Source organism: Pongo pygmaeus, chromosome 18 (assembly GCF_028885625.2).
Source record: "Pongo pygmaeus isolate AG05252 chromosome 18, NHGRI_mPonPyg2-v2.0_pri, whole genome shotgun sequence".
Lineage (NCBI taxonomy): Eukaryota > Metazoa > Chordata > Mammalia > Primates > Hominidae > Pongo > Pongo pygmaeus.
Window position 1 is genome coordinate 73,619,896 of NC_072391.2, and position 14,096 is coordinate 73,633,991.

At 35.9% G+C, this 14,096-nt stretch overlaps 1 protein-coding gene across 3 annotated transcripts in view; it reads left to right on the plus strand.

Moving 5' to 3' along the window:
* The window catches only part of CNTNAP4 (contactin associated protein family member 4), a 292,651-nt gene that overhangs the window by 177,265 nt on the left and 101,290 nt on the right, over positions 1-14,096 (plus strand). For 2 of the 3 annotated variants that reach the window (XM_054454620.2, XM_054454621.2), the window contains exons 5-8: positions 3,336-3,539; positions 4,092-4,276; positions 5,035-5,178; positions 7,818-8,079. In XM_054454620.2, the coding sequence (XP_054310595.1) occupies positions 3,336-3,539; positions 4,092-4,276; positions 5,035-5,178; positions 7,818-8,079 (795 nt within the window). The remainder of the gene's footprint in view (positions 1-3,335; positions 3,540-4,091; positions 4,277-5,034; positions 5,179-7,817; positions 8,080-14,096) is intronic. The other variant, XM_063654023.1, reaches the window with a different exon arrangement.

The window sequence follows — 14,096 nt, forward strand, 5'->3', positions numbered from 1 at the left end:
AAATAACTTTTTATAAAAATTGCTTATAAAAAGTGACCTACAATGAGTGTTATATCTAAAATAATACTGTTAAAAATCATCCAGAATTTTTTTTTTCATTTCATGAGAGTCTGTTTCTATATATTAAATGTGTATCCTTTGAAGTTTTCCTGTACTGATAATGTACTCTCATTGTGAATTATACTTAACTTTTTTTCTCTGAAGGGTATTGTTTACCTGCCTGGGAAATCTGTGATGCGACTGTAGCCAGTTTGTTGATTTCCCTCTTTCTGTACTTTGTTCCTTTCAGGTCCCCTTTTTCAAGGTGAGCCAACCTCACTCCTACTCTGAGTACTAAATTATTTCCTGTCACTGTAGTTTCTCAGCAATCTTCAGAGCTTTCTTTTATGACAGTGAATGGGACAGTGCTGGGAAAATGTCTAGGCCTCTTGAAATTAAATGTTCCAAGAGTAATCCTAGTTTATGGGGACAAGTTATAGGACTTGAAGACTGTAGAGAGCGGCAAGATTACTGATTAAGATCTCCCTTTGCCTCCTGTTTCTAGACCTGAGAACTGAGAGAGCCCTTTATCAACTACCTTAAGTGACTCCAGCCTTCTGTTACTCTTGATTAGAATGCCTGTTACAACCTGTAATGCTTTTATGAACTTAGTTGTTTACTTGCTAAATATTGTCTGTCTTCACTAAATGGAAACACCAAGAGGACAGGGGCCATATTTGTGTTGAATTTTTTTTTTAATCCCAGAATCTGGCACACTGATTCAAACATAATGGGTCAAATAAAGTTTTATTGAATGAATTCATAGAATTGCATCGTTGTGTACCTGTGAAGCAAGCAGACAGTAAGAATGACAGAAAATGACAAGTGGCCTTGGTTTAAGAGTATGCAATTGCTTTAGGCATTAATGGTTTTATATGTTTTTCTCTATGCCATTTTGCTGATTGAAATATTCCAGGCACAAAAGCTTTAGGTGCCACAGAAGATAAATATCATTATAATGTAATAATAACAGTAGCGAAAAAGAAAAAAAAGTACTAGTAGGCTAAAGTAACACAAACTAAACCTTTAATGGGAAAAATTCTCTTGGTAGCTAATTTCAAAAATAGTCTTTATCTAAAATGAAATCATTACTGTCATAGTTGCCTTTAAGTGATACATTAACTCGGAGATAACTGCATTGCTCCAAATGTGTCAGCATTTAAAGTCTGTCTTACTGGAATTTTTCTTAATTTATTGTAATCTAATAATCATAGGATGCATTATTTGTATTTGACACAGTTATATTTTTACCATGCACATTCATTCAGCCAAGGAAAGATTGTTAGGCTAACATTATTCTTTCTACAGAATGCAATCTTTATTCATGTGCACTTGGTGAATGAGTTCTCTATAAGCACATTAGCAAAATGTGAAAAAATAAAACCTCTGAGTCTTCAAAAGATGGCTGCATAAAATAGTTGAAAAAAATTTGCAGGGTGGCGTGTATAGACATTTCACATAAAATATGATGAATAATCTGAATCAAATGCATATTTGGGCTTAGAAGTAGCTATAATAATTTTGTCAAATGAAACAAAATGAGTAAACTGGAATGTCATTTTGTTGACTGGAAGAAGCCAGCTTACCAGTTGAAAAATAGCTTCATATTTTATTATATTTTTTGGGCCTCTTCATTTATTACATAAGTGCACTCTCAAGGGTAATTGCCTTAAAAAAATCTTTGACTTATGAAATGTAGACAATACCGTCAGGATTTCCAAGTGTTATGAGTTCTTTTTTATGTCTCTTGTTCAGGTGCAACTGATTTTGACAGATGTATTGTTAGGTTACTGGTATAACATGACATCTTTTTTCAGATGAACTGAATAAGAGTGATTTTGACAATAAGTAGATAAGACACGGTCAGAAAGTTGAAAAAAACATGTCAATGTCACAGTTATGCCACAAATACCACAGAACAGACCTTACAATATCATTAAGTCAGGGTCTTTCCAACAGTGTCCTTGAGAAGACAGAAAATAGTATTGCCCTTAAATACTACCACTTAGCCACAAACATAAAATAAGACAAAACACAAAGGTCAGTTTAATATGTACTCAAGGCGGCATTTGATGAGTCTATGCTATGTGTGTACATTTGTGTATAGACCTCGTTAACATACTGTATGGATGAAAGAATTTTGAGATATCAAAACCACTTTTTCTGGAGCCAAAAAAACGTTTAACTTTAGAATTCCAAGAACTCCATTAAAAAGCATTGCTTGTGAAATATGCAAAGTGATTTAATGTATATTAATTATAAGTTTGTTTAATGGAATAAGAAGAAATAGCCTTTAATAATATGAGAAAAAGGCCAGGCACAGTGGCTCATGCCTTTAATTGCAGCACTTTGGGTGGCTGAGGTAGGCAGATGGCCTAAACCCAGGAGTTCGAGACCAGCCTGGGCAACATAATGAGGACTTCATCTCCATAAAAAATAAACAAAATTACCCGAGCATGGTAGTGCACACTTGTGGTTCCACCTACTCAGGAGGTTGAGGTGGGAGTGTCGCTTGAGCCTCAGAGGTCAAGGCTGCAGTGAGCTGAGATAGTGCCAGTACCACTGCACTCCAGCCTGGGTGACAAGACCCTTCCTCAAAAATTATATATATGAAATTATATACATACATGAAATTATATATATATAAAGTTATATATATATGAGAAATTTAGGAATACATTTAAAAATGTATTTCTAGATCATGAATTTTGTAAACAGGTTAGTAAAGACTAAAATGAAATCAACCCCATGTGTCAACAGGGAATTAGATGTTTGGTGGTCGTATTTTCCCTTACTATTGGCTGGTCAGAAGCTGAACTACACAGTCCCTGACTTACAGAGATTCAACTTACGGTTTTTTGACTTTACAATGGTGCAGAGACAATATGCGTTCGGTAGAAACCATGCCTCAAGTACCTATCCAGCCATACAGTCTTTCACTTTCAGTGCAGTATTCAATAAATTACACGAGATATTCAACACTTTATTATAAAATGGTTTTTGTGTTAGATGATTTTGTTCAACAATAGGCTAATGTAAGTGTTCTGAGCATGTTTAAGGTAGGCTAGGCTAAACTGTGAGATTTGGTGGGTTACGTGTATTAGATGCATTTTCAACTAACAATATTTTTAACTTAAGATGGGTTTATCAGGATATAACTCCATCATTAGTTGAGGAGCATCTGTATATGCATGTGTATGAGTACATATACTGCCTTTTCTCAATATATAATTCATTTAAAATGCTTTAATGGGAAAAGATAGCCTTAGAATGCCTTCTAATATCTTTGTTTCTAGGATCAGAAGTGGTTGATCTTGACGGAAAAAGTTTCCTTCTCTACAGATTTGATCAAAAATCCCTGAGCCCAATAAAAGATATTATTTCTTTGAAATTCAAAACCGTGCAGAGTGATGGGATTCTACTCCACAGGGAAGGGCCAAATGGAAATCACATCACACTGCAATTAAGAAGAGGAAGACTCTTTTTACTTATTAATTCAGGTAAAACTATTTGGTGAAGTGCTCAAAAATCTGATCATTTAGATATCACCTAAGTAACTTATGCTTTTATAGCTTATCTTTTAGCAGTCAGAGTGCCTTATTTTCAGATTCAAGGGCTTGTACATGTGTCAATATTGTTCTTTCATGTAAAAATGTTTCATATTTTACAAATTGCACAAAATCTTCATTCAGTGTTTTTTTACATAGTGCTGATAGAACCGTATAGCTATTTTCTAACATCGTGAAGGAAGGGATGGGTCATTGAAAAATGTTGAGGTAGTAAAAATAATGAGGTTGTAGCAAAGATAAAATTTACATAGAAAATGAGCATGCAATCAGTAATAATGACAAAAAGAATTAACAGCGGAGGAAATTACAACAAGGTTGAGAGATTATTATATTCAAACTTCAGGGAAATCCATCCTAGTGTTTGAAATGGAATGCATAGAAGGAGATTGCAATTATTATGAAAGATGGTGGTCCACAGAAGGGAAACTTTTTTTTTTCTTTAAACTGGCAATAATGGTGCTGTTATTTTTCTCCTCTTCTAAGGTGAAGCTAAACTGCCTTCCACTTCCAACCTGGTCAATCTCACCCTGGGCAGCCTGCTAGATGATCAGCATTGGCATTCAGTGCTCATCCAGCGTTTGGGCAAACAAGTCAACTTTACAGTGGACGAACACAGGCATCATTTCCACGCACAGGGAGAATTCAGTCTCGTGAATCTTGATTATGAGGTGTGATGGTTATGTTTCAATTAATGCTGAGTTTATTATGTATATGTGGTTTAATCTCCCAAAGGAAAATACCTTATAAAGAACTCCCGTTTTCAGTAAATCATAGAACAGGTGAAGCATTTCCCAAGCAGTCTAACTCACAGTAGCAGCTTTCGGCGTATAGTACTTGTACCTTCATCTTTCTCACAGTATGTAAATTTATTGTTATAGAGGGAGATGATCTTTTTACCTAAAATATGTAGTCACAGAACATCATATGTAGGAAATCTTCTGCACCAAAAAATCTTATTACCACGAGCAAATATAGGATGTTTGCTATGACTTCTTTGTGTTCTAGGGTATTTGTGAGCAGTATAGATTTATAAGGAGAACGTAGCAACAAACTGATTAATTAATTCATTAGCAATGGATTCAAATGCTCAAATATCAATATGTGCCAGAAGCGTATCTAGAATAAAATATTATAATTGGTTATAGTGTTAAACAGATCAAGTTTTCCCATGTTATAAAGATGTATTTTTCATCAACCAATGAATATCAAAGCCAGATGTGATCAGCAATTTGTAAAAATAAAGTTCTAGTGTAAATAAAAGCTAAATGCATAAATTTGTTTTAAATCTATATCTTAATTTGTGTGTGTGTAGGGTTATCAAAAATCGATCTGTGTGTGATGATTGTAGCTATACTTGCTAATCATAATTAAGCAGATTTTTAGAAAATCACTAAACAATATTATTGATGCCATTTTTCTTTCTAAGATCAGCTTTGGAGGGATTCCAGCACCTGGAAAATCAGTGCCATTCCCACATAGAAATTTTCATGGATGTTTAGAAAATCTCTATTATAATGGAGTGGATATCATTGATTTGGCCAAGCAGCAAAAACCACAGATCATTGCTATGGTAAGAGTCTCTACACGAAGATATCAGTAAAACTCTATTTCTTTTTTCCACACAGTAAAATTTCTCCATTTTAGGTTCCCATTTGACATGATGTTTTAGAGGTTACTCTTATTTAAATATTTTTCTTTGGTTGGCAATATGCATATAAAAGATTGGTTCTATCTGAAGGAATTATAATTTTGAGGGCATAATTATTTTTATATGAAGTAAAGCAGTGTTTTCATGGGTGATATTTTAATTTTATTGTGAATGTCATTACTCACAGAAGCCTAATTTCTTTTGATCTGTATTTTTTTTTTCTTTTTTGAGATGAAGTCTCACTCTGTCACCCAGGCTGGGGTGCAGTGGCACAATCTCGGCTCACTGCAACCTCCGCCTCCCAGGTTCAAGTGATTCTCCTACCTCAGCCTCCTGAGTAGCTGGGACTACAGGCGCCTGCCAACACACCTGGCTAATTTTTTGTATATTTTGTAGAGACAAGGTTTTGCCGTGTTAGCCAGGCTGATCTTGAACTCCTGACCTCGGGTGATCCGCCTGCCTCAGCCTCCCAAAGTGCTGGTATTACAGGCATGAGCCACTATGCCCAGCCTGCTCTGTGATTTTTTAAATAAGATATTCCCTGACAAACTTACCAGATGAGCATATGGAGTTTCTGGAATCAGATGACAACCGTGTATATTAGGGAGACATTTGAAAAACTTGTGTTTTGCCATAGTCATTCATGATAAATAAAAGAGACGAATAGACAACAGCATGTAAGAAACATCACATGTAGGAAATCTGCACCAAGAGATCTTACTACCACAAGCAAATATAGGATGTGTTACAGTATTGCATCGGCCAATCTGTCCAAATGGCAATGTTGGTCAGACTGCATTACATTCTAATTCTATGGAAATGGGGAGAATTTAAATATAGCTGTCTTGGTTAGGTTTCAGTTAGGGAAGCAGCACCAATGTTAAGTATTGTGAACAGTGGATCTATATTAGGACTTGGACCTTAACAATTTTCGGAGGAGCTAAAAAGTGAATGGCCTGGCAGGGGAAGTGTGGGGATCAGAGAAGTCATTAATTCTGCCCAAAGCAATGGTGTGTGGAGGCATGTTGGAACTTAACAGACATTTTCAGCCTAGGAGGGTTGAAGAAATCTTTGGCAGTTGTTGCCTGTGGATAGCCACCACCCCTGTGTGTCCCCAGCCATGCATCCAGGGATGGGCCTGGGCTTGCTGTTGGTCGGTCAGGCCAGCTGTCAGGAAGAAGAGATGGGCCGTAGTGCAGGAGAGCAAGGACAGACTGGAACAAACCAGCTGCTGTGTGACCACCCCTCATTGCACATGATTACAAAAAAAACCTTAGGGGCAAAATGTGTTGTTGGTGTTTTAATTCTAACTGTCAAGTATCACCCAAGCTCTCTTTTTTGGCTTTTACTCAGAAGTAGACAAGTAAGGGGATTCTGGGAAACATGGTTTCTAGCTTTACCAGTTTGATAATAAAATGCAGGCACATAGTGATTTGAATGAATTTCTTTCATTGCTTAAAATCCAAAGTGTGTAAATTTAAGCTCACGTGTCAGCAAATCCCAGAGCACATCACAAGTGTATTTATTGTTTAAACAGCATTTTATTTCTAATTATGTGAATTGGTGGTATTTATATGACCATAACAGCCAGCAAGATTTTAAAAGTTTTTTTAATGAAAGCGAAATTATTTAAAATAAAAATAAAAATATTTTAGATAGATGTGTGTGTGTGTGTGTGTGTGTGTGTGTATTTTGTTCATAAAATGAGTTTCTAGAAACTGCAAGGACCATTCACTCTTCATTGGCAAGAGGATTTGCTGCTGGTAAGCTATCAGGCAGCTATCCAAATGATGAGTAAGATCAAGCTGCAGGTTAATAGGTACAAAAATATGATTAGAAAGAAGAGGGGCAATAAATTCTAGTTTTCAATAGCACAGTAAGGCAACTATAGTTAAGGATTTATAGTATATTTCAAAATAGCTACAAGATAAGTTTTGTAATGTTCTCAACACAAAGAAAAGATAAATGTTTGAAATTATGGACATCCCAATTATCCTGATTTGCTCATTACACATTATATATGTGTATCAAAATACCACATGTGCCTCATCAATATATACAACTATTATGTATCACTAAGAAAAAAGACCAAGCTGCAGCTGGTAAAAATGTTTCTTTTTTTTTTTCCCTAGGTTTGATAGTCTTAAAATTGCCTTTACATATATGGGTTAGTGTAGTTTGCTGTTCAGCTTTTGTTATTTCATTCATTGGAACAACGTATTTGCTTATAATAAAAGTGAATTCACTTTTCACAGATTCATAATAGAGTCAAATGTTTTCATTTGACCAAGACCAAATGTTTTATTCCAATGTGTATTCTTCCAAATAAGCTTGACTTCATTGACTTTTAAATTTATATTAAAGTTGAGAAATGGAGAGAAGAGCAGAGCAAAGGGTTGAAGAACTTTCAAGAAATATGGCAGTGATTTGGATTGTCATGTTGATAGCAGGCGGTTATTTTAAATCGCGGATAATGTGAGATTGAAAAGCAGCCTTCAAATTCTGTTACTAATGTGATGTGAATAACATTCTGAAAGCTTTTTCTTTTACTTTATTTTCAGGGAAATGTGTCATTTTCTTGTTCACAACCACAATCTATGCCCGTGACTTTTCTGAGCTCCAGGAGTTATTTAGCACTGCCAGACTTCTCTGGAGAGGAGGAGGTTTCTGCCACTTTTCAATTTCGAACTTGGAATAAGGCAGGGCTTCTGCTGTTCAGTGAACTTCAGCTGATTTCAGGGGGTATCCTCCTCTTTCTGAGTGATGGAAAACTTAAGTCGAATCTCTACCAGCCAGGAAAATTACCCAGTGACATCACAGCAGGTAATAAATGCATTCCCTGGGGCAAAGCATATGGATTTGAAAGATTTCATTCTCTCTGTGGCCAAATTTTATGCATAAACAAAAATGTAATATTTGCTTCAGAAATGAATACTCAGGTTAATAAGATTATAAGTACTCTTCCTTAGAGGAACTCGATTCCAATTTTCTTTTAAATATGGTTCCAACACTAGCAGTTCTTATTAACCAAAATGATAGTTTTGGGGAACTGAAGTTTCCTTTCATGACCCTCCCACTCTAGACAAAGAACATATCCTAAGGTGATGTGTTTTGGGGAAAACGTGAAGACCTTGAAATAGGCCAACAAGTTAACTAAGTGTCCTTCAATGGAAAACTAGACTCTTCCTAACACACCTATTAGTCTTATCTGGTCTGTGAGAAAAAGGGAGAGGTCTTTCTGGGATCTATATCTATATCTCTGTATGAGTGTACAGTGTGAACGGTAACTTTATTTGCTGATGTCTTATGTAAAGAGTTGAATACATTTTGGGGGGATGCAAAGATTCATGCAAGATTCCTCATTTTGGCACCAAATGAAGTTCTCTCTACTTCTAGGCAATACGGTATCATTTTAATGATTAGAAGTAATATACTTAAGGTGACTATATGAGTGTCTGGAAAATCAATGTCTAATTTACGCCAGTGCTTTGAGTGAGGGGTGTTTTTGTCTTTTCATTAAAATTACGTAGTTCTTGACAAAAGTTCTACATCACATTTCTACATATGTACAATAGCATCTAAGCCAAGCAACTAGAGGTTGCCTTGGGGTAAATTACTACATTAATTTAATAAATGATCTTTAAAAACAACTTAAAGATTCCATTGTACTACTCCTCAATATTAACTAAGACCAAAAAATAGTGGAATGTAACTTGGAGAGGAGAAAAAAATGAAAAGTTAAAATACAGTTGAAAATTAAATACGAGAAAACAAGTATACAAATGGATATACAAATGCCTATTATTTGTATGTCTTTTTGTTGCTGTACTACTATTGTAGTTTAAATATGGAACTGAGAATTCAATATTAGTTATAATTTTTAAAGAGATACTATGCTGTGACTTTTTATTTAGTGTTCAAGATGTGGTAGATTTGCAGGCTAGACAAAAAGAAATAAATTAATCAGTCTTATATTAATAATTAATAGGCCCTGAAAATGAAGGTCTAAAAATGTAAGCTTGCCATTAATGTGTCATTTATTGTGATGTATCTGACATCTTCTGAAGTGATTATATTCACACCCTAATTTTCAGCATCTTGAAGAAACCGCTTCAGTGCAATGTTACTTTGGGGAGCTCCATGAAGTCAGCCTATTTCTTTTTTTTTTTCTGAGATGGAGTTTCGCTCTTGTTGCCCAGGCTGGAGTGTTATGGTGCAATCTCATCTCACCGCAACCTCCGCCTCCCGGGTTCAAGTGATTCTCCTGCCTCAGCCTCTCAAGTAACTGGGATTACAGGCATGTGTCACCACACCCAGCTAATCTGATATTTTTTAGTAGAGACGGGGTTTCTCCATGTTGATCAGGCTGAGGCCAGTCCATTTCTAACCACTTTACAAGCATGTATAGTTAATATATTACTAGGTATAAGTCTCATAGAATACCCTGAGGGATTTAAAAATTTCTAGATGAATGTTTAAATTCATATATAATACAATCTGTTATGACATCATCTGACTTGGTATCATCTGACTTGGATTATTTTCATACTAACCATAAGGATACTAGACTAAATATGAATGTCAGTACCCTGAAGATAACACAAGCAGGATTTTACTTAAAAACTCTCTCTACTCTTTTTTTTCAGTTTCTTTCACAGTATTATTTTTTGCTAGTTCCCGTGAAGCAAGTACATTTTGCATTTGAAAATAGACTATTTAAATGGTAGTTGGGTGGGAGGTCAGTTTGTTCTCCCAAGGGGAAGACTTTCCATTTATGTTTTACGTATGCAACACTTGATAATTAAACCAGTTGTCAGGGTATATTATAATGACTTTCAAGAGAACCGTGTCTTTATTGATGGATTGCTATCACATTGTACTAAATCTTTTCATTATATAAGGACGGATTAATTTTTCTTAGCTACTGGAGATATATTTTACAAATCTTATATGTTTGAAAAACTCAACATTTTAATATATTTTATAATGAAATTAAGATTAAATTGTATTGAGAAAGAACTGAATTGTGCAAATGCTTGAATTATCAGACTAAATTTTAATATGATGTACAGTTTTGCAAATCGTCATTTGGAATTATTCAAAAATATTATGTCAGCTTAAATCATTTTTGAAATATTTAACACATTATATTAGTATAAATCATGAAACATATTAGCAGCACTATAAAATCCCTTATGACACAAAATATTTTTAGTCGTTGCCACCTTTATAAATGTCAAAGCAAAAATCAATGAGCAGTACAGTTTTATGTTCCCATTTAAAACAAAGTTTTTAGTATCAAATATGAGATTTCTGCTATGATTTTAGCATTTCTGCTGCTGTTTTTGCCTAACAGTGAAAATCAGGCTTATAACCATGCCTCTTGTCCCCATGGGCAGGGCCTGGCAGAGGCAGGCTTGCAGTATTTGAGATGTTTCTAAATTTTTCTATTACTAAGCATTCTCAGTTCTTGTGCCTCTGACAATGGAGCAGCCCCCTTGATTTGCTGCACTCAGGAGAGCCATTTTTGTCAATCCCCCTTGCTCTCTTTCGCTCTTGAAATATTGCTAACTTTCGGGCTGTAAACCTGTCACCCTTTAAACTCCTGCTCTCCACCAAAGTGATGGGTACCAACCACCTCCATATTTTCATTTTGGCAATAGCTATCTAGTAATCTGGATCCTTAATTCTGGTTAGTGACTACAGTTAGTGGATATAAGAATGTCTGGCACTTTAGAGCGTTGGAAAGAGGCAACACCCTTTGGTTTTTCCCTGAGGAATGGCCTAGGTATAATTGCCTTTTGTACCTTTGCTGAACTCCTACCCTATATGGCAGGCTGATTTTTTTCTTATACATCATGTACTACAGGTATGTGTTGTAGTCTTATGAGAGGGTGATGACAACTAAGCTTTCATGTTTCTGATGCAATTTAGGACTGGAACTAGAAGACGATCTATAGAGAGGGAGTAGATGTAAATCTTTTTTCTCCTGCTGTGTTTTGTATATTTATGTGGTTTAGGCTGGAAGACAGAACAAAGAGAGCAACAGAAAGAGAAAGAGACAGAGAACGTTCTAGGCCATAATCTCATGGTCTCCAATGTGTAATTGCAAACACTTCCATTTACTATTCCATCCTTCCATTATTCCAATTGGCATTGTCAATGTTTTCCATCCAAAGACTGCAATTAACATATCTGGAGTTAAACAAGTTGAATTTATTGCTTATTGCAACAGAGAGAACACATCCTGGCAACCAACGGTTGTCTGAAGACAAAGTTGTTAGAATGGCCTAGGATTTGGGGTTGTGTTAGCTGATTTGTGGGAGGTTTCAAGAAAGTGAAAAATTGCTGTAGACTAAATGCTGTCAGGAAGTGAGGGTAATTCTATGATTAAATATCTTTGTAAACCTTATCTAGAAGGATGAAAGAATGAAGTAAGGCTAAAGTTGTAATTGGTAAGTACAGAACAAAACAATTGGTCATTCATAAGTATTAGGAGAGAAAGAAGTTCGTGTTTTTGTGGTTTGTACAGTAGCCTTGCTTCTGTCTGTGTTTAGACAAGATTATAAAGTAGTCATGATTTTTCCCCACCTTCATTTCATTATAGTCATAGAATGGCCTTGTCTGATGTTGGTGTTGTGTGTTATTGTTGATGTTCAACAGAAGAACACCAAAGCCCAGCCCTCAGTGCCAGCCAGATTCTTACAACACCAAGGTCTCACTGATGGTACCAGGCCATGTTCTAGCTGTTGGGGCCTGTTTTTCTTAGAGTTAATTGTTTAACGTGAGCAATAAATAAATAAAATAAAATAAAGTAGGGGACACACCTGTCTTGCAGACAGGGAAGAGTGTAGGTTTTGGAGTCAGTCTTGGTTTTCTGTTTTCCTTCAGCTATCCAGCAGCTGGATATGACCTCGGTAGTTTCTTTTCCTCTCTGAGCCTCATTTTCTCCTTATTTAAGGTGAGAATAATAAGTTATAGTGAAGATTAAATGATACTATGCATAGAAAACTCCCAGTATTTGTTATAAGTAACACCTCAATAAAATTATTATTTTATTATTATGACAACATGTTCCTCCCCAGACTTAAAAGTTATGAGTAGTAGGAGTGGGTGCACAGAATTTTCATTTACTTACACAATATCAGAAACAAGAAAACAAATTCAAATTCTATGATTTCTCCTTCTCTTTCCTGTTTCACAGTGGTGTGGCCCTTGAAAGGGGCCAACTTATTATCAGCCCTAGTAATAGGTATAATAATATGATAATAGTATAACTAGACCTATAATCAGACCTAGACCCTTTGTATACTTACAAAACAATTAGAATCTAATTTAAAATTAGGTAGAGTTAGTTGAAATGAGTTCAAGGGACATTTTGTGATTTGAGTAATAAATTCCAGTTGACAGGTATTAAGTCTCCTTATCATAGGCAAATAATGTTTGTTACAAAGGAGGCTTGGGAAAAGCTTTCTAAAGGTTCCCCCACAAACACGGCAAAACTTCCTTCTATTCACAACCTGTAACCTGCTAGCTTGTTAGATGAATGTGTTTAAATGTGTGCCAAATTACAGAGTGGGTTGCTCTGGCGGTCTTTTGTTCTTAATCTATTTTTTGCTTCTATATGGACAATAGGCCTCTCCAAGCCTTTTAGTTAATCCTGTTGCATGCCTAACCAATGACTGCCCAGAGCCCTGCTGCTCAAAGTATGGTCCCTGGACCAGCACTGGCTCAGTGAAATACTTTCAACTGATCTATGATGAGATGAATGTTAAAATTGAGATTAAACTCCTAGAAACTGGTAAAAAGAGATCACTGCAACATCTAATCTCCTGGTTAGTGGGCTTGTATTTTATGTCTTATTTATTTGTTATTTTATTTTATTTTTTTAAATTTTAGATTTGGGGGTACAAGTGCAGGTTGTTACATGCGTATATTGCATGGTGCTGAGATTTGGGCTTCAACTGAACCCATTATCCAAATAGTGAACATGATACCTGATAGGTAGTTTTTAAATTCTTGCCCCATGCCCTCTCCCCTTTTGAAGTTCCCAGTGCGTGTTGTTCCCATCTGTATGACCATGTGTACCCAGTGATTAGCTCCCACTTACAAGTGAGAACATGCTGTATTTGGTTTTCTGTTTTTCTGTGAATTCGCTTAGGATAATAGTCTCCAGCTGCATCTGTGTTGCTGCAAACAATGTTATTTCATTCTTTTTTATCGCTACATAATATTCTGTGATGTATATGTGCCACGATTTCTTTATCCAACCCATCATTGATGGGCACCTAGGTTGATTCCATGTCTTTGCTGTTGTAAATAATACTACAATAAATATGTGAGTGCAGGCATCTTTTTTGGTCAGTGGTCCTCAACCCTTTTGGCACCAGGGGCTGTTTTCATGAAAGACAATTTTTCTATGGACTGTAATGTTGGGGGTTGGTTTCAGGATGATTTGAGCAAATTAAATTTATTATGTACTTTGTTTCTATTATTATTGTAATATATAGTGAAATAATTATACAACTCATAATAGTGTGGAATCAGTGGGAGCCCTGAGCTTGTTTTCCTGCAACTAGATTGACCCATCTGGGGGTGATTTGAGACAGTGACCATCAAGCATTAGATTCTCATTAGGAGTGTGCAACCTAGATCCCTCACATGTGCAGTTCACAATAGGGTTCGAACTCCTAGGAGAATCTAATGCTGCCACTGATCTGATAGGAGGCAGAGCTCAGGTGGTAATGCAAGTGATAGGAGCAGCTGTAAATACAGATGAAGCTTCACTTGCCTGCCAGCCACTCACCTTCTGCTGTGTGATCCAGTTCCTAACAGGCCAC